General features: G+C 37.2%; 2 protein-coding genes, 2 long non-coding RNA genes and 1 pseudogene across 4 annotated transcripts; all 5 read right to left on the bottom strand.

Moving 5' to 3' along the window:
- Window positions 1-2,024: 2,024 nt before the first annotated feature.
- Window positions 2,025-2,711, bottom strand: LOC132191762 (uncharacterized protein At4g02000). The gene has a single exon (XM_059606852.2). The coding sequence runs from the start codon at window positions 2,709-2,711 to the stop codon at window positions 2,025-2,027; it is 687 nt and encodes a 228-aa protein (XP_059462835.2).
- Window positions 2,712-4,075: 1,364 nt separating this feature from the next.
- LOC148584471 (uncharacterized) lies at window positions 4,076-4,773 on the bottom strand. Its single transcript, XR_015912880.1, has 2 exons — window positions 4,620-4,773; window positions 4,076-4,313 (listed from the first exon to the last, which is right to left on the bottom strand). It is a non-coding gene; the product is annotated as an uncharacterized LOC148584471 (long non-coding RNA).
- Window positions 4,774-4,800: 27 nt separating this feature from the next.
- Window positions 4,801-6,791, bottom strand: LOC132184459 (uncharacterized). Its single transcript, XR_009440564.2, has 2 exons — window positions 6,534-6,791; window positions 4,801-5,935 (listed from the first exon to the last, which is right to left on the bottom strand). It is a non-coding gene; the product is annotated as an uncharacterized LOC132184459 (long non-coding RNA).
- Window positions 6,792-8,037: 1,246 nt separating this feature from the next.
- LOC148584470 (uncharacterized) lies at window positions 8,038-10,980 on the bottom strand. Its single transcript, XM_088518467.1, has 4 exons — window positions 9,692-10,980; window positions 9,509-9,605; window positions 9,343-9,427; window positions 8,038-8,591 (listed from the first exon to the last, which is right to left on the bottom strand). Exons 1-4 carry the CDS (start codon window positions 10,963-10,965, stop codon window positions 8,038-8,040), a joined length of 2,010 nt encoding a protein of 669 aa, XP_088374593.1. The 5' UTR covers window positions 10,966-10,980.
- Window positions 10,981-11,172: 192 nt separating this feature from the next.
- On the bottom strand, window positions 11,173-19,707 carry LOC148584469 (protein FAR1-RELATED SEQUENCE 5-like; annotated as a pseudogene).
- Between the last annotated feature and the right edge of the window lie 423 nt (window positions 19,708-20,130).

Genomic DNA, 20,130 nt, shown 5'->3' with positions numbered 1-20,130 from the left:
AGTGTTCCATTCCCGCCCCAATGCATCCTTAATCGTACCCACAAAATTTTTCCTGCGCTTTTGTTTAACACAAGCGTGAAAATATTTTGTGTTACGATCTCCAAAACGAAGCCATTCAGCTTTGGCTCGTTGTTTCCATCTCATATCCTCCATGTCTAATAACTCCTGAAGTTTTGTCTGGACAGTTTTCAATTCAGGCATAACCATTAAATCCTCCCTTTCTTGGATCTCAACAAGCCTCCTCTGCAGAGTCGAAATCTCCTCCTGCGAACTGTCCTTGGTTTTCTTCTTCCAAAAAATTAAGTCCCGCATAACCTTAGACAGCTTTGCTTCTAGTCTCTCCCATTTTCCTTTAGTTGGCAGAGGGTGCATCCAGGCCTTGTGTATCACTTCATTACACCCTTCATCTAAAGCCCAATTGGCCTCATAATGAAGCCGTGATCTTCGTTGAAACTCTACCCTCTGCTTTAGTAGGCTTAAAAGCAATGGTGCATGGTCAGAGCTAAGAGCCCCACAAACCAGAACTTCAGCATCTGGAAATAGACTTCTCCATGCGTGGTTTGCAACTCCCCTGTCCAATCTCTCCCTAATGAGCGCATCACCTTCTTGGCAGTTACTCCATGTAAATTTGGGACCTGAAAATCCCAAATCAGATAACTCACATACCTCTAAAGCTTGTTGAAAAGCTAGCATGTGGCTGTTCTGCCGTGTACTCCCTCCTAATTTTTCCGATAGCGTCACCACTTCGTTAAAATCCCCAAAACACACCCACGGTTCGGGATTCAGCCCAGCTAAATACTTCAGCAAGCTCCATGCCTCGTGTCGTTTAGATGCCTCCGGGTGCCCATAAAACCTAGTTAACTTCCAGTTGAAAGTTGGGTTGTGGACTACGGCATTAATGTGCCGTTGGCTGTAATTTTGGATTTCTACCCCGAATTCTTCCTCTCACAACAAGGCCAGTCCACCACTGCGCCCTATACTGTTTACTACAAATATATTAGCAAAACCAAGCTGAATCCGAATGTTCTCCATTTTATTCCTACTAAGCTTGGTCTCCATAAGGAAAACCAAGTTGGGTTTCTTCTCCTTTACCATCCGGCAAAGGTCTTGAACTGTCCGAAGGTTCCCAAGCCCTCGGCAGTTCCAACTCAAAATGTTCATTGCGGTCGGCGGGGCTGGTCACCAGCCACCGCCATCCCCGAACCATGTGTTGAAGCACTGCCGTCACTCTCCTTGCAATCCTTCTATGCAAGCTCAGAATCCTCCTCGTCAATCTCCACTCCTCTTTTTTTTCGACTGACAGAAATGAGGGAAAGGCCACCATTCATTTCACCCACGTCCTCTCTGTTTTTCCTCTTCCATGGTGTCTGCGTCTTTTCCTGGTCGTGCACTCTGAGGCTTTTCTTTTTTATGCCCTGCACTTGGGTTGCCTTCATAGTTTTCTCTACATCCGAAAGAACAGGGCCAGTATATGAGCCTCCAGGACTATTAAAAATAAAGCCCACTTCCTGTTGGATTGGGCTCTTCTTCTTTCCTTCAAAGCCTGTGGACCACTCCTCAGCAAGCGCCAGCTGTGAGTTGCCATGTGGCGAGACATTCAAAGCTTTTTCCCCATGTGAGTCCACGTTACTTGTTCCCTCCTTATTATACTGTCGCGTTGCCATTTTGGGAGTTGACAAATTTTGAAAAAATTCCATATGAGTTTCCCCATAACTCCTTTCTTTATTCATCAGAATCTCCTCATTAAAGCTGCGTCCATCACATCCCCAAGTTACTCCTATTGAAGATCCGTTACCCTTTTTAGTCTGGGTATTTCGATTTTCCCGAAATGTCCTTCTAGACTCCTCGTTGCCGGCGACTGGGTCCATTTGACGACGACCATTGCCATGTCGGCCCTCCATAGCACAGCGATTCTCATTGTTAGAGCCTGCCCCATTTTTTGCTGTGAACCTTACTTGGCTTCTTTCCACCCTCCTTGTTGGAGAAGAAGCTCGCATCCAAGGTCCGAACTCCACCATAGTTCCCTAGTTCCGTAAAGAACTCCTTTTCATACAGCCCTCTGGACCATGACTGATTATACCGCATTGGAAGCAAAACTTTGGAAGTCTTTCATATTGAAAGACTATCCAATGTATTTCTCCCTCAAATTTCAACTTCCGGCCTCGAGGTAAAGGTTTGGATAGATCAATCAACACCTTAACTCGTAAGTACTCCCCCCACCCAATATCATCCTTATCCGTATCGACCTCCTCCACTTGCCCGACAGAAGAGCCGAGTTTTAATCCCACTTCCCTTCCCATACATGCCAACGGTAAATGTGGCATCCGCTTCCAAAAGTAGGCTTTTTCGAAGGTGATCTTTGACCGGGGGGTATGTCCATCAAAATCCTCAACTAGAAAAAGATTGCCTTCAAAGACCCAAGGCCTTCCTTCCAAGACACGATCTTTATCCCTAGCTTTTCCAAACTCAATCAGGAATAGGTTCTCCCCTAGAACTTTGAAGGTTAGCGTCCTAGACAATTTCCACCATCCCAGGAGCGTGGATTTTATTGTCTCCTTACTCACTAGTCGATCCGACACGAGTTTGCCTACGATGCATGATTGGCCCCTGGTTATTGTCCCTTTCACCTCCGTCGCCGTGACTTCAACCTCCTCTTCCTCATCTCTTGATAGTGAGAAATTTTCCCACCTCTTCGAGAGGTCTTCCGCCATCATTCGTAGTTGGTCTGCAATCCCGATCTCCTTTCACGATCTCAATAGTTCGTGAAAAACGTTCCTTCTCCTCGAGGTTAGGCTAGAGAGAAAACATCTTCGAAAACCTCTCCATTTTATTTGAAATTGAGAGTTTTTGTATCATGTTGGTTTGCTAGAGAAGCTGGAAAAAATAAATGTTTTTATCAACATTATTAATTAATGCCGTTTATGGTTCAAACGAGATTAAATTTTATATCGTTTACTATTTAAAAATGAAACCGTTTAAAAAATAAAGGACATTAAATTTTATGATGTTTACTGTTCAAATGGCATAAAATTAATGCCGTTTGAACAGTAAGCGACATTAATTTAAGTTGTGGCATTTCCTTGCAAAAGGCATAAATTAATGTCGTTTTCGTCCTTCGTGGTAGGTAATTAATTTTTTACTAGATTGTTAATGCCGTTTACTCAAACGGCATTATTTAAACGCTATTATTTGTTTTTAAAAAAGGACTACATAGGATGTTATGGCTTCAAAAAAAAAAAAAAAATTATTTTTTTATTTAAAAAAAAAAAATGACTGCATAAGAGAAACGTTGAGGCAAAATTGTGTCTTTATCATTTTTCTAGGGTTTATGAGAACCCTTGTAATTGATCACTAGGGTGGTTGGGGTTATTGATCACAGGCCCAAGTGTCAATCTAGAACTAGTTTTACCTCCCTTTTTTATGCCAAACCTTGTCCTTATTAACCCTTGGGTCCGAATTAATGATTTTCTTAACCCTAGTTCAGGTCAAAATCTTAAAAGACATTTGAAGCCAATACTCCACGCTCAATATTTGAAGGCTAGAGATAACCCCGATAGACAGGTTAAGCATAAGATTGAGGAGCAACTGTTACGAAAATAAATAACTAAGGGTCCACTCAACCAAGAAGTTGTAAAGCCTAAGAGCCACCTGCCCCTTAGAATATTAGCTATAAGCTATTGCACAACTATGAGCCCTCTATGTGGCAAAAAAATCAACAAGCACCACCTATCAGGGACTGCCTCTAAAGAGTTCATAAAAAGATTACAAATCCCAAAAGAAGGGTATGCCCTCTATTACCCAAAACTCCCTCTATTGAATATTTCTCTCATGAAGCACCCATTAGGGACCACCTCCTTTACCTCTCGACCCTACGTTGCTCTCTTTATTTTGCAAGTGCCCATCTTTCAATTTGACCAATATGGATTGGCCTCAATATTTTGAATTTTGTTTGTTGCTGCCGTATTAGCTCAATATTTAAAATTCGTTTGGCAAAGCTTAACCCATCTAGGCTCCAACCTGCGATGTGAATAGCTTCAATAGACAAGCATTTGAAATCCCAATTACACACAAGGAGAGAGCAAAGGAGTTGTATATAAAAGGTGCCACCTAATAATAGATTTAGGGGCCAAGAGAGCAAACAACCCGACACTATGCACACAATCAAATTGTACATGTTGTAAGTGCCCATCATGCCCATCATATACATGACAAGATGCCATTCCCGTCATGTTTAACATGCCATAGTGGTCATTTTCTTAGGCACACATTATCCCACGTTGTCACCACCAACCCTATCATGTCATCTTCATTATCTGCAGATATTTTGGTCCATTACAACATTTGAATGGGGACAAAGGTAGTTCATGATCACCATCTCAGCCTAACTTTTCTACAACTATTCAGGAAAAAAAGTTTAAAACCATGAATATCCTTTTCTTTTCTTTTCTTTTTTTTTTCTTGGCTGATTAGTCAAAACTAGAAAGAAACACAAATTATATGCTAAACTTTTTTGGCCGCAAAGCTTTCAAATGGGGAATCTACTGAGGTCAGATATTGTACCACTCCATACAATCAAAGCTCACCCCCTCATTATAGGCTTAGATGGGTTGAAAATTTACCATTGAGATGTCTTCTTGGAGGACTCTTAAGGTAAAGTTTAGTTGGGGCTTCATTTGTTTTGTTGACTGATCTTTTTCTTGGCACAAAAAAGGTGATGCCCATATAGTCAAATTACAATGGTAACAACAGAAGAACAAAATTAAAAGAAGAAAAAAAAAAAAAAAAAAAAAAAAAAGAAAGGAATCAAAATGATGATTATTCCACTAGAATGACAAGAGAATAATGAGGTTGGCATGCTGGATAATTTCAAGTAATGGATCAGCATAAAGAACCAAACAATGGATTGTCCACAGCATGCTGTAGTTTTCATAGATTCTTTTCCCCTCTACTATTCTAGCAGATACTTGTGTTCCAAGACAACATTCTGGGTAGTAGAATTTATTTCAACTTTAACTAATTTCCATTCTAAGATTGAAGATACTCTGCCAACTTGTACTCAACTATGATTCCCTCAATTCCATATAGCCACTTCAAATCCTCCTTTCAAAGATACTGTTCCCCTTATGAGAGAAAGAAAACAAGTAATAACTTTACACCCACCTGCTCAAGAAAATGACACATAATTGGCATTGAATTAATTCCAATAATTCTCATATGTTTTTTTTTTTCTCCTTTGTAAGTTCATAGTTAGAACCTCAAGAAAGTGGCACCATGAAATGAAGCTAAAACTAGACAATAAATTTGGGTAAGCATAATAATGAGTACCCACTTCCCACCTTCCATTCATCTCCTTCAATGATTTACTAGGACCAAAACACATGGGAATGATTGGTCTTGGGAGAATCATGGAAAACTTTGAGAAAATGGATGTATTATATTATACATTTTGAAGCACAACAAATGTAAAACAATAATTATGTTTTCACATAATTTTCCATAGCCGTAGTTTTCCATCATAAGAAGTTTATGAACAACTGATTCAGGGTAAAAATCTATAGAAATTATATTAAGAACAGAGAAGACAGACAGACCCTCATTTAAAAAAAGAAGTTTCTGAACCAGTATGCTTTTAACAAGAATCATGCACAGTAATAAGTTCAACTTGCTAAAGAACAAACAATAAGAAATTCCCAGAAATTCGTTACTTTTACCAAATGAGAAAAATGAATACAAGATTAAAGTCAAACAATCACCGCTGCTGTCATCATCATCATGTAAAAACATGTTTTTTTTTTCTTCTTCATATGATTAACATAGTCGTTATCATCATAAAAGTAAGCATTATCATGACAAACATATTATATAAAATTAGCACATTCAAAAACCACTCATCTGGAAAGGCCACTTCCTAGCCACAATTCATTCATCTGAAAACCTGCAAATTAGTCAAAAATATATTATAACACAAAAGAAACGCATCGATGATCTACAGATAAATCCATAGTTTACAATCCATAAAAGAATAATAAACAAAAATGAACAGATGGGTTGGTGGTCACTGAAAAATGGTGTAATGGACACAAAAGGCTCAACCAAGTAAAGCCCGCCCCCGCCCCGCCCCCCCCCCCCCCCCCCCCCCCCCCCCCCCCCCCCTTCTGCACATATGCGTATACCACTTAGTAAAAGGATAACATAATTTTTTTATCATTTTCCCTTCAATTTCTCAGCAACCAAACAGAGAATATGGTATACAGTAACAAAGAAAAATGCTAAACTATGAGAGAGAGGTGAGCGCTGGATGCAGAGGTTTATCGACCGATTCATGTTTTGTGTTGCAACAAATTCCCAGGAAGAGATCGATGAACCGCTGCCTCCAGTGACTTCACCCCCACCATACCAACCGCCAAATAAACAAACATACACCAACTACCACAAATAAAAAATTTTCAAAATTTTTTTTTCTGACAACAAAAACCAAGACTTGAAAACAGAAAACATTAATCAAAAGGGTATCTCCCAGATCAAACATTTACCAGAACAAAAATTTTTGGTGTCAACGAACACAGATCTGAACATGAAAAGAAATAGAAAAGAAAACACAGCTGGAGCTGAGTTGTCGTTTAGCGCCAGTCATAAATCGCATACATTTATAGGGAGAGAAAAGTGAGTTCAAAGAGAGAGAGAAACAGATTGAAACCAGGAATCTGAAGAGTCCCCTTTGCCGTACGTCTCTTACTCTCTCCCTCTCCCCCTCTCTCTCTCTCTTCTGTTGGAATCTCTCTCTCTTTCTCTCTGTGCTTTGTTAAGAGAGTGACACGGTGTGACCTTCCAAGGTCACTTTTGCTATGGTAATTGCAGGATTCGAAACTACCTTTCTACCCCTGGCTTGTTGATGCTTTTTTGGGCGCTGGGCCAGCGAAAGCGTCGGTAGGAAAATCAGATGGTGGCGTGGCCTCACATTATTGGTCCGTCACTTAATGTTGTATAATAATATATTTTAATTTGCTCTAGTACTGTGCAGTCGCATACACGTGTTTGGTAACTTGGGTCCACGTGCCAAATTCGAATCCGTTGGTGAGATAATATAAGAACCAATTGTCTGTTTGCTATATTTTTTTATTTTTTTTACTTTGTTTTACTTAAAAGTTGTTAAAATATTAACAAATAACTTTTTGGTAAACTTCAATTTGCTCTCTGAACTTTCAGCTAATTTGACAAAGTCTCTATCAACTTTCAAATCTATTATTTTGGACCCCTGAACTTTAATTTGCTCTTACTTTAGACCCCTATTAGTTTTCAACATTAAAATCAAACGGTTTGACTTTTTATGCCTATAAGGGTGGTTCGACCACTCCCAAACCAGCTAGGGGTGGCTCCAACCACCCCGATTTTGGTCTTTTTTTTTTTTTTTTTAATATAATGCTCAAAACACCGTCGTTTTGGGCTAGGTGGTGATGAAGTTTTGGAGCCTAAAACGGTATAGTTTTGGAGCCCAAAACGGTATAGTTTTGGAGTCCAAAACGATGTAGTTTTGGTTGAGGGTATAGTGGGCACAAAATGTCGGTTTAACAGTGAAAAGAAACAGATGGGGAAAAATGATAGAAATTGAAAGTTCAAGAGAGTAAAGTGAGAGAGTTTGAAGTTCAAGGAGTATTTGTCAAATTGGTTGGAAGTTCGGAGAAGGGGAAACTTACTAATAAAAATTTTTAAACTTTTTTTACTTTTGTATCACGTGAAAGCAAATTTTCAACCCAAACATGAAGAAAGAAAGAAAAAAAAAAAATCCTCTTCAACAGGATTATGGAACATCATTTACTCCTTAAACTATCACTACTTTGTTATCTACACTATTAAATTAACGTCATTCTATAAGCATTAGACGTTAAAATAGATGAAAAAGTGGTCATGTGTTCGATACTTGAAATATCAAAAGGGGATATCTTCCGTTCGGTCATGGCATAAATGGCCTAATTTACGCCAACCAACCAGGTGATGACACATCAGCTTCTTTTAACTTATAAAATGTAATTACCCACACTACAATATACCACCCCTCTTAAAATCAATCCATCGTTGCAAAGTGAAATCGAAAAACGCAGCCCCTGCTTGTTGCCCACCGAGGTGCCCACCGGCTGCCCACTGCCCACCGCCCCGCCCAGCAGGCCGTTCCCACCGCCCCCGCCCCAGCAGGCCGTTCCCACCGCTCCCGCCCAACAATCTGACCACCGCCCCCACCCAGCAGGCCGTTCCCCAGACCAGCAAGCCGTTCCCCTGCACCCACGCCCAGGCCGATCCCATGTCCAGCCCGCTGCCCATTGCCCAGCCGTCTGCCCACCGCCCAGCCGGCTGCCCACCGCCCAGCAGCCCACTGTTGGAAGTCGAAATAGCCTGAAATCGCTTGAAATCGGCTTCGAAATCACCTGAAATCAACTTCGAAAATCCAACGCCCCCAGCAGGCCGATCCCCTGTCGATCTGGCTGCCCACCGCCTAGCACCAGCAGGCTGCCCAGCCCACCAGCCTGATATCGCTTGTTTGATCCCCTGTTGGAAGGCTCTTGGCTGAAATCGCTTCTCAGATTTTTTTTTTTTTCCTGGTTATTTAGTTGCTTTTACATCAACTTGTAGTGCATATGATGGAATTTGTGTAGTTGAGTGGATTGATGTTGTGGATTGATTTGTTGAGTGATTATAGGTAGCAAATCCACAGTTTTCTCATATTTTTAGTCTGGGTTATTTTGTTGTTTTTACATCAATTTGTGGTGCAAAAATGTGATGAATTTGTATAGTTGCAGTGGATTGATGTTGGCTTTGTAGTGGGTTGATTTGTTCAGTGGATTGATGTTGGCTTTGCAGTGAATTGTTTTGTTGATGAATTTGTATGTAGTTTGAAAGGAATTGCAATTGTAAAATTGCCAAAAACGTCAACCAAAAATGTAACTGACACAATACAACCATACACATCATATATATATACATATATTTGAAGAAAAGAAACGATTTTTATTGAATCAAATCAGAAAAGAGCAGGAAGCTCTTTAGTTACAACATGACAGATGCTCAAGTAGCATCCCCATTCCAAAATTTGGGAAAACAAAAGTTCAAGGTCTCCCTAGCTAAAATATGCAGCCTGATTAGCCCTCCTACACACTTAGCCACAATTTCACCATACACATCATATTGCCAAAAATGTAACTGCCAGTACAACCATTCAGCTACAAAAAAAAATCACACTACAGAGAATGTAACTGCCAGTACAACCATTTAGCTACAAAAAAAATCACATTATAGACCACTACCACTACCACTACCACTACAACTTCAAGGAGGTGATGTTGTCTGCACCAATGTCAATAGTAGATGAATCCACAAGATCTTGAGACATGGCAAACTCAGTTGCATCTGGATACTCCATAGTTGGCAAAATGTCCTATAAATGATTCACAAAAAATGAGAATTATATAATGAACCAAAATTACTTTGATAGAGGATATGATATAATAAAATTTACCTCTACTAAACTTTGATGATCCATCACCCTTAAGTTAGCTGCCCTCATATTGTCCTCTCTTTTTCTTTTTGATAAGGTAGCTGCCCTCACAATATTCCTAAAGAAAATAAAAATTTAATGTGAACTAAATCAAAATGCATTTTAATGTAAATTATTGTAAATCTCAAAATACAAATAGAATACCTTGCTTGCTTATGGGAAGGACAATTGGTTCTCACATGCCCTGTTTGCTTGCAAATGGTACATGTTCTTTTCTTGTTTTCTTTTGGATTTTTTTGTCCCAAAGATTTTGGTTTTCCTCTACAACGAACATGTACAGGATCTTGCAAAGTGAATGTAAGGTTTGATAGTACTTGACTGCTCAACACATTACCCTCGACGCTACCTATATCATCATCCTTTTTATCTTTATCACAATCACCATCCATTGTGAGAAGCTCTTGATGAAGCTTTTGTAAACCAATGCGAAGATGTTCAGATTTTCTTTTTGATTTGCACCCCGCTTCTACAACTTCATAACATTGCATCATTAAGGTATTTCTCATCAATGTGGAATAATCTGGTTTTCCTACTTGATTATCATCAATAGAAATGCCATGTATAATGCGACTCTTAGCATTGATCGTCCATCTTTCTAAAACATAATGTTGGGGAATAGTGTCCACCAAAGATTTCTTCAAAAAAATTTGAAGAATGTGCCTACACAGAATTCCAACAAATTCAAACTTATGACATGTACAAATAGCTTTCTGCTCAAGAACTTCAAATGCAACTTCATAAAATGGACTTTGTCTCCCATGTAAGGCCACCCTATATATCTTCATCCCTCCTTCTTCCCAATGTTTAGATGAGTAGTAATTTTGACTATTAAATAACTCTTCTTGAAACATCAAAAAAGACTCTCTTGTGTAAACCTTTGCCGCCTCTACTTCCATCTTGGAACATGTTTTCAAAATCGGTCTAGAAGATTTTGTCTTGACATCTCTTTCTTTCTCTTTAAAGTAACGTGCATCCAGGGCTTTTTCATATTGATAGACAAACTCACTCACCATTGTGCTTGAACGTACATAATCTTTAAAAAATTTATTCATACTTTCACTCCTTTGAGTAGTAGACATGCCGGCACAAAATGTGGTTCGCAAGTAAGCCGGAATCCACTTTTCACGTCGACTATAAATATTTTGCAACCAATCATTCTCTCCCAAGCCATACTTACATATAAGTTCACTCCATTCCATCTCAAACTCTTCAATTGTGATTGTACTATGAATACAATGCTGAAAATCTCCTTGGAAAGATGGATACTTATTATATATATGAGCCAAATGTTCAAGAACTTTCTGTAAAATATGCCACAAACACAATCTATGAGTGGTATTCGGCAGTACCTCTGCAATTGCCTTACCCATAGCTTTGTCATCATCTGTAATGATTGTAGAAGGAGCACGTCCAAGCATTGCCTCAAGCCATGTTTTCAATAGCCAAATGTAAGATTCAGCGGTTTCATTTATGAGCAAAGCACATCCAAACATCATAGATTGGTGATGATGGTTAACTCCAGTGAAAGGAACAAAAGGCATCTTATAACAATTTGTCAAATAAGTAGCATCAAAAGTAACAACATCTCCAAAATATTGATATGCAGCTCGTGATCTAGCATCTGCCTAAAAGCAATTGCCCATGCATCCATTTTCATCCACTTGGATTGCATAAACAAAACCCGGGTTTTTGATTTGTTTCTCGAGAAAATAATTATACAATTTTTGTGCATCTCCCTCTCCAAAAATAAGTCTTCTTTTATTGCTCAAGTAATTTTGAACATCTTTAGCAATACAACCAACATTATGATCACCACCAGATTCTTTACTCAACACCGACATTATTTTCCTTGGAGCTACACCGGACTCATTGAGTTTATCTATAAGACACTTTTGGGCACTTGTTACCACTCTATGTCCACGAAGCAAACTTGTACTTCTAGGAGAAAGGAGGTCATGGTTATGTTTAATTACAAGCTTACATACAATCCATTTTGACTCCACTTTCTTCAAACCCATAAGTGCTTTACATCATACCCTTGTTTCTGCGGGCTCCGACTTTGTATAAATTTTATTTTGACAATTTTTATGACGAAACCCTTCCCTTGAACAAACATATTCCAACGCAATTAATGACTTATCCTTCGATAGTCGAGTATGATTTTTGCGAATGCTAAAACCTACTCGCCTTGCATAAGCATTATAACATGCATGAGCATCTTCTAATTCATCAAATTCCATACCAAGACATGGTTCCACAGGACCATTACACAAAGGTTGCTTCAAATTACTTTGGTCTTCTACCACAACTTGTTCATCTTCAATAATCTCATCACCACATGAGATTATCTCAAATTCTTTACTATTAACACTCATTCTAGTGACCCTGCAAGAGGATAACAACCTACTTTAACATAAACAAAAACAAAAACACAATCACAACCACAACCACAAACACAAACATAACATATATTTATTGTAAAACTCCAACAATCAGTGAAAAGGGAACCTTTAACAGCATCCTAATTGATATCCTTAAAGTTACATAAAAACCATTTTACACTTCCATACTCTAGATGACAATAATACAAAATCATTTTTGAAACAGGGGAATACTACACACAAAAAATTGGCACTAAGGGCACAAAAAAAAGGGACGCTAATACTACACAAAACATTTTTCAAACTAAAGTTACAACCCCAACTCAAAACACATGTAGTAGTAATCACAAAATTTCTCAGAACTCACGGGCGGAGGACTGATTTTTTTCAAATTCCCTCGAGGCCAGAGCAGTGTTGGTGAATCGTCGGAGTAGTCTGGCGGAGTGGGCTTGGTGGAGCTGGGCGTGGGCGGAGCTGGGTGGCTGGTTGGTGCAAAGCTGAGCGGCGTGGGCTTCGCGGGAGGTGGCGGCGTGGGCTTCGCGGGGAAGGGGCAGCGTGAAACCAACGTGAAACCAAGCTTCTCGGTGAAGCTTGGTGTTTGGGTCTTTTTCTTTTTTTTTTAGCAGCAGCTATGTGGGTTATTATCATGTAAAACCAAGTTTATTTTATATGTTGAAACATAATGAGGTGGCAGCATTTGAGTGGAAGGCAGAAAACTCATGTTTTCTGCCTTGACTGTATAGCAGCAGCACTCATATCAAAATTATCCAACATTTATGCCACACGTGTTGAGGACGTAATTGATTGAAAAGACAAAATTACCCTTAATAATGCAATTAACGAACACAAATGCTCATGAATTAAGTGTTTCAATTACGTATTTAAGCTGTATGAAGACTTAATTGTTTCTCTCACACTATTCGATGCAGACTTTTTTTTTATATAAAGAAAAGCACAACACATGGCATACATAAAGGCACTTGGCTGTTAAAGAAATACAACAGCACTATTGAAAACATAAAGGCAACCGCATTATTCAATCCTTTGTAACTGTTGGAATGTGAATGGAAGATGTAACAACTGGATTTATTTCTGCAGAAGAAGTTTGTGAGGTAGATGTTACAGGAAGTGGAGTAGATGTAAAACTCTTGGTTTCTTGTGTCCTTACACGCTCCCTAGAGCTCTACGGTAAGGGACGCACGTTGAGGTTGAAAACTAAGGAAGAGAACCGAGCAGTTGCCAGTGGCTTAGTAAGAGCATCAACTAGTTGATCTTTGCTGGACAAAAATTTACCTTGAAGATGTTTGGAGGCGACTTTGTCACGAGCAAAATGATAATCAATGGCTATGTGTTTGGTGCTCGAATGAAAAGCTGGGTTAGCCGTAAGATAAGTGATAAGTGCCAAATATTCCATACTTGGACCCCTTTATTTACATTAGTTAATCATTTGAATGTGTCGTAGTTTAATATTTTGTGTTAGTTTTGTGTTTTTAGTATTTTGTAGGTCATTGAAGAAAAACTACAGCTTTAAAGGGAAAAATGCAAAGTTTAAAAGAAAGCATAATTTGAGAAGACCTAGATGATGTGGTTAAGTTTAACCAAATCCAAGAAAAGGTTAAATCCGATTAAAGATTCGATTTGATTAAAGTTCAGCTTGGATAAAATTTCGGATTGGATTCAAATTCAGATTCTGTACACGTCTCAGTATTTTGACCATAACTTTTTGCTCAAATATTGGATTGAAGTTATTCAAGCGGCATTGGAAAGTCAACTCAAAATACTACAATTTGTTGTGAAATATGATTTTCCTAATTAGGACGGTTACTATGCCAAAATCGCACCGAAATTAAAGGACACAAATTTGGACGAATCCTATTCCGATTTCAGACTTCTATTTTGACTGGGAGACAGACCTCCGAATTATCTAGGTTAAATAGGGCTTCTAGGACTTCCCTAAGCCTATAAATAGGCTTCTTTGCATTTAAGAAAAGATATAGAATGTCAGAGAGCAAAATTCTACAGTTTTTCTCTTTTTAGTTTAGGTTTTATTTTTATGAGGAGCTAAATTTTCAACTAAGGTTGGGGATGAAGCCTCACCGATGAAGAACATCAATACTTTCATGTAAGTCTTTATTTATCTGATTTTATTGGATTTAATATTTCAATTGTTTTACTTCTTTTCAATGTGTGGAGTGATTCTTGGATATCTTTTGTGATTCAAGGATACACTTGATGATTTAAGATAATTTCACATAATTGATTGTTAGATTTTATTTGCCTAAATAATTGGATATCCCTTGTGATTTGTTCTACGGATACATTTGGTGTTTCAATTAAGATTAGATATCTTTTGTGATTTACGAATACATCTAAAGATTTAATTGATATTGAATTCCTCTTGTGATTTGTGCAATGAATGGATACATGAGATAGTTTTGATTAATTGTTTGAAGTATAGTAAAACATATCTAAGATTTTAATTGTGAGAGCTTCAGATTAATATTGATAAATATGGAAGTATGTTGTTATGATTCGGTGAGTGTGAATTCTCAAACCTTAGTATTTTATCTCTTAGTTTATTTTAATTAGTTTATGTTTATCTTTCAATTTTTAAAACCAAAATCAAAACCCTTTTGGAACTAGGTTAGAATTTAATTAGTTTAGATTTAAATTGCTCTTTAAAAAATACAATTCTCTATGGTTCGACCTCGCACTTGCAATCCATTAAATTACAAACGATTCATGCACTTGCAAGTATATTAAAATTTGCACAACAAGTTTTTGGTGCCGTTGTTGGGAATTGTTTATTTTTGAAACCAATTTCTTTCTAAATTAATTTTATTCATCTACTAGTTATGATTAGGATTTTATTTTTCTGCAATTTGTTTTGTTTTATTCGTGATATATATATATATATATATATATATATATATATATATATATATATATATATATATATATATATATATAAAGAAGATTTTTTTGGTTGTTTTTTTGTTTTGTTTGGCTTGTTTTACAGTTCTACCGCAGCGCCTTCCGCACACCCCTGCTAGTGCGATCGAGCGCACTCGAGGCCAAGACAGCAAGCTCAAGTGCACCTGTGCTCGTTAACTGCCACATCTTCACTCAAATGCGATCGAGCGCACATCAGCGTGATTGAGCGCATTCACAGCGAAGGCAGCAGTTCCGTAGATCTTTGCCAAAAATTTATTTTTAGTCCTTTTGTGAGTTTTTAAATTTTAGTTTTAATTTTTTTTAATTTTATTGTGTTAGTTGTTTTTTTAGTTTATTTTATTTAAAAATATATATAAAAAAAAAATGGTTAATGTTTTATGTGCTAAAAAGTGAGGGGGAAGCATGAATTTTCATTTTAATGATTTTAATGCATCTCCTAGTTATAGGACACTAACTCCTACTAACTACCCTCCAAAATTTTACACGTATAAGCCATGTTCATACTGCTCCAATCCTTATCATAGTTCTAGTAATTGTCCACACTAGGGACAAGTTTCTGATTTTCCATATGAACAAATGAACACTAATATCTCCACCCCAGGGTTTGAATCAAATTTCAATTTTTACACCCCAGGATGGAATAATCAATCTAATTTCTCATGGTCAGCTCAGGCAACAGGAAATTATGCTTACCAATTTGATGAATTGCACCATTCAGAATATCCGCAATTTGATCACCAAGCTCAACCACTTGCAGATCAATCCATTACTCAAATGCCACAGCCTACACCACAGTCATCACTGGAAGACATGATGAAAGTATTCATGCAATCAATTGATAAGAACATGCAAGATATGGAGAATACTAACATGAGCAATAATCAAACTATACAAGAGCTCAAGAATTCCAACTCCCAAACCATACAAGAGCTTAAAAACTTCACTCATCAAGCTATGTCAAAGTTGGAAGGACAGATCGGTCATCTAGTTGCTGAATTCAACAGAATAGAGGAAGAAGAGTTTCAAAATCAATTGATGACTGAAAGGCATTACATGATTGATGAGGATGATTCTGAAAATTCTTATCATGAGCATGCCCAAGCCACCACCACGCTTGGGAGTGAGGAAATCATGGATAACATTGAGGAGGAAGAAAAAGAAGAGCAAGTTGAGCACACAGAGCAAATTGAGCACCATGAGAACAGTGAGCTCCCAACAGATCCTAATCTGTCCAGTAACATGGAAGTGAGTACTAAAGCTCCTGCCTGCATCACTGTCCCTCTTGAGACACATCAAGAGCCATCTTATGTCAAGATATTCAAGGACTTATGCACACAAGCACACAAATTTAGGAACCACTTTCCTAAGAAGATCCGACGAAGCAAGCAAGTTTACATAAGATGGCGAAACATCCTTCCAGAGGGCTATGAAGTTTTGAAGAAGAAAGGGTGGAAGGGATTGGTTGGACATTTGCATGATAGGGGGAAGCGCTGTAAACTTCTCTCCTCCAGTTTATTTTTTCAACTTCACTCCACAAATTCTTTCTGTCATTTTTCACTACATGTTACTTTTATTTTTTTTTTTGTTTATAATAGCAATTAATCTTTTGATGTTTGTTTCTATGAAAATATTGTTGTTAGTTTTGTTGACGTGTGTTTTGTTGTTTAAGTTTGGGGGACGCCCTGGTCTTGTTCATACTCAGATTTCCTTACTTCCGGTAATGTATTTCTATACTACACATTGAGGGCAATGTGTAATTTTAAGTTTGGGGGTATGGAAAAACACTTTGTCTGTTTATTTTTGTTCTTATTTGTTTATTTTTATTTGACTAAAAAATTTTGAAAAAAAAAAATTATGCTATGTTTTTGTCAAGTTTGAGTTAAACCGTGACTGTGGTTTGCTTTTCATTGACTTGCTTAAAGGGTTAAACATCATCATTATGTCGGTAGAAGTCTGAGTCCTTTAACTTATTTTTTAGGTTAAAGAGATTTCACTTGTTTTGAAATAAATCTTTATGAGCACATTAGCATGTTTTCTGTGAGGTATGATGTTTGAACTTAAGCTTGTTCTCTTTGTGATTTGTTGGATGACCTATTGATGAATAACCATTGGCTTGCAAGATATAAAAATAAATAAATAAAAAGGAAAGGAAAAAAGAAAAGAAAGATCATGTTGAGTTTTCCACTGAGTAACAGGATCTCTTGCCTTATTAAGCTTTGAGTGTTTGCGTCAAAAGGTGTGAAGTTTAGTGTTGATTTATGATATGGCTAATCTGACTTCGTAGCCTTTTTTACTTAAGTTGATATGCCCTTAGGGATGTTTTACATCTAGTGCCCTAAAGCCACCTGGCTTGGGAGTCATTGGCCTAACACTTGTTACATAGGTCAATTAGAAAGTTTAAGGGAGTTAGGCATTGCAAAGCCTGTAAAAATAAAATAAAATAAAATAAAAAAAGCATAACTTGCCTTGGTTGTTTCATTTGATATAATATTTTACAAATTTTATGGAACTTGTCTTCAGCTTAAACTAAAAGCTTCATGATTGTATGCTAATTACATTTTACACTTTTCAGAGCATATGAGGTCTAAATTATCCAGTTATGAGTGAATTGATTTTGGATTTCCTATTGACTGTAATAAAGGTGTTTGTCTTTTTAAGCTTGCTCATGAATAAGAACCATGGTTTATGTGAAAATTCTTTCTTGTTAACAATATAGTGCACAATATTTGTGGGTATCAATCATGTTAAGCCCTCACGAGACTTCACTCGTCCACTAGGGATGCCTAGTGGTTTAAAAGGCTTGTTGCATATGCTAAATGCAATCGTCTCTCCCACGAAAGATGATTTATGTTTCTTGCTTTTAATTTTATTTTTCGTTTTGTTTTGCAAAGGGACTAGCAAAATGTAATTTTGGGGGTGTTCGATAAGTGCCAGCTATTCCATACTTGGACCCCTTTATTTACATTAGTTAATCATTTAGATGTGTCGTTATTTAATGTTTTGTGTTAGTTTTGTGTTTTTAGTATTTTGTAGATCATTGAAGAAAAACTACAGCTTTAAAAGAAAAAATGCAAAGTTTGGAAGAAAGCATAATTTGAGATGACCTAGATGATATGGTTAAGTTTAACCAAATCAAAGAAAATGTTAAATCGGATTAAAGATCAGATTTGATTAAAGTTCAGATTGGATAAAATTTTGAATTGGATTCAAATTCAGATTCTACATATGTCATAGTATTTTGACCATAACTTTCTGTTCAAATATCTGATTGAAGTGATTCAAGTCGCATTGGAAAGCTAACTCAAAATAACACAATTCATTATGAAAGAAGATTTTCCTAATTCGGACGGTTACTATGCCAAAATTGCACCGTAATTAAAGGACACAAATCTGGACGAATCCTATTCCGATTTCAGACTTCTATTTTGACTGGGACACAGACCTCAGAATTATCTAGGTTGAATAGGGCTTCTAGGACTTCCCTAAGCCTATAAATAGACTTCTTTGCATTCAAGAAAAGATATAGAATTCCATAGAGCAAAATTCTACAATTTTGCTTTTTTAGTTTAGGTTTTCTTAGATTTAGGTTTTATTTTTATATGGAGTTAAATTCCCAACTAAGGTTTGGGATCAAGCCTCACCGATGAAGAACATCAATACTTTCTTGTAAGTCTTTATTTATCTGATTTTATTGGGTTTAATATTTCAATTGTTTTACTTCTTTTCAATGTGTGGAGTGATTTTTTGATATCTTTTGTGATTCAAAGATACATTTGATGATTTAAGATAATTTCACATAATGGATTGCTTGATTTTATTTGCCTAACTAATTGGATATCCCTTGTGATTTGTTTTATGTATACATTTGGTGTTTCAATTAAGATTAGATATCTTTTGTGATTTACGGATACATCTGATGATTTAATTGACATTGGATTCTTATTGTGATTTGTGCAATGAATGGATACATGAGATGGTTTTGATTAATTATTTTGAAGCAAAGTAAAACATATCTAAGATTTTAATTGTGAGAACTTTATATTAATATTGATAAACATGGAAGTATGTTATGATTCGGTGAGTGTGAATTCTCGAACCTTAGTATTTTATCTCTTAGTTTATGTTTGTCTTTTAATTTTTAAAACCAAAATCGAAACCCTTTTGGAACTAGGTTAGGATTTAATTAGTTTAGATTTAAATTGCTCTTTCAAAAATACAATTCTCTGTGGGTTCGACCTCGCACTTGCAATCCATTAAACTATAAACGATTCGTGCGCTTGCGAGTATATTAAAATTTGCACAACAATAAGTAGCCACAATATTGTCACAATGCAGTATGGGTGCCGTCAGAAGAAAAACACCAAGTTCCTGAAGGAGCGATTGAAGCCAAACAAGTTCCGCAGCTGTATTGGCAAGAGCATGATATTAAGCTTCCGTGCTTGACCAAGAGACAATGGGTTGCTTTCGAGAGAACCATGAGATCAAATTGTTACCAAGAAAAACACAGTAGCCAGTAGTGGATTGGCGATCATCAAGACAGCCAACCCAGTCAGCGTAAGAAAAGGCAATCAAGTGCGGTGTAGAGAATTTACATAGAAGAAGACCATGACTAATGGTATGCTTTAAGTATCGTAAAATTCTCTTAATAGCAGCCCAATGTGAAACAGATGGATGATGCATAAACTGGCAAACACGGTTGACAGCAAATGCGACATCAGGCCTTGTGAGAGATAGATACTGCAAAGCTCCCACTGTACTCCTGTACAACGTAGGATCCTCCAAATTCGGGCCATCAAATTTGCTTAAGGAAGTAGTAGCAGCCATAGGAGAGGTGACTAGTTTCGTAGTAAGCATATTTGATTGTTTAAGCAAATTATAAATGTAGCGTTGTTGCGGCAATATCAAACCATCATTGGTCTTGACTGCTTCGACACGAAGAAAAAAAATGCAGCGCTCCCAGATTTTTTATGGCAAATTCACTCTGTAATTGCTGAATGAGAGTAGAAATTGCTAATGGATTTGAGCCTGTGACAATAATGTCATCCACATATATCATAACATAAATTCTAAGCATGTTAGTGACAAGACGGAAGTGTAAGGAATCAAATTTGCTTGCTATGAATCCAAGCTGAAGTAATTTAGTGCTGAGGCGAGTGAACCAGGCTCGTGGAGCTTGTTTAAGATCATATAATGGTTTCTTTAGTTTACAAACATGTGTGGGGTAGCTTGAAAGACTAAAACCCAGTG

This window comes from Corylus avellana, chromosome 7, assembly GCF_965113065.1.
Source record: "Corylus avellana chromosome 7, dhCorAvel1.hap1.2, whole genome shotgun sequence".
Lineage (NCBI taxonomy): Eukaryota > Viridiplantae > Streptophyta > Magnoliopsida > Fagales > Betulaceae > Corylus > Corylus avellana.
This window is presented reverse-complemented; position numbering and strand designations above follow the sequence as displayed.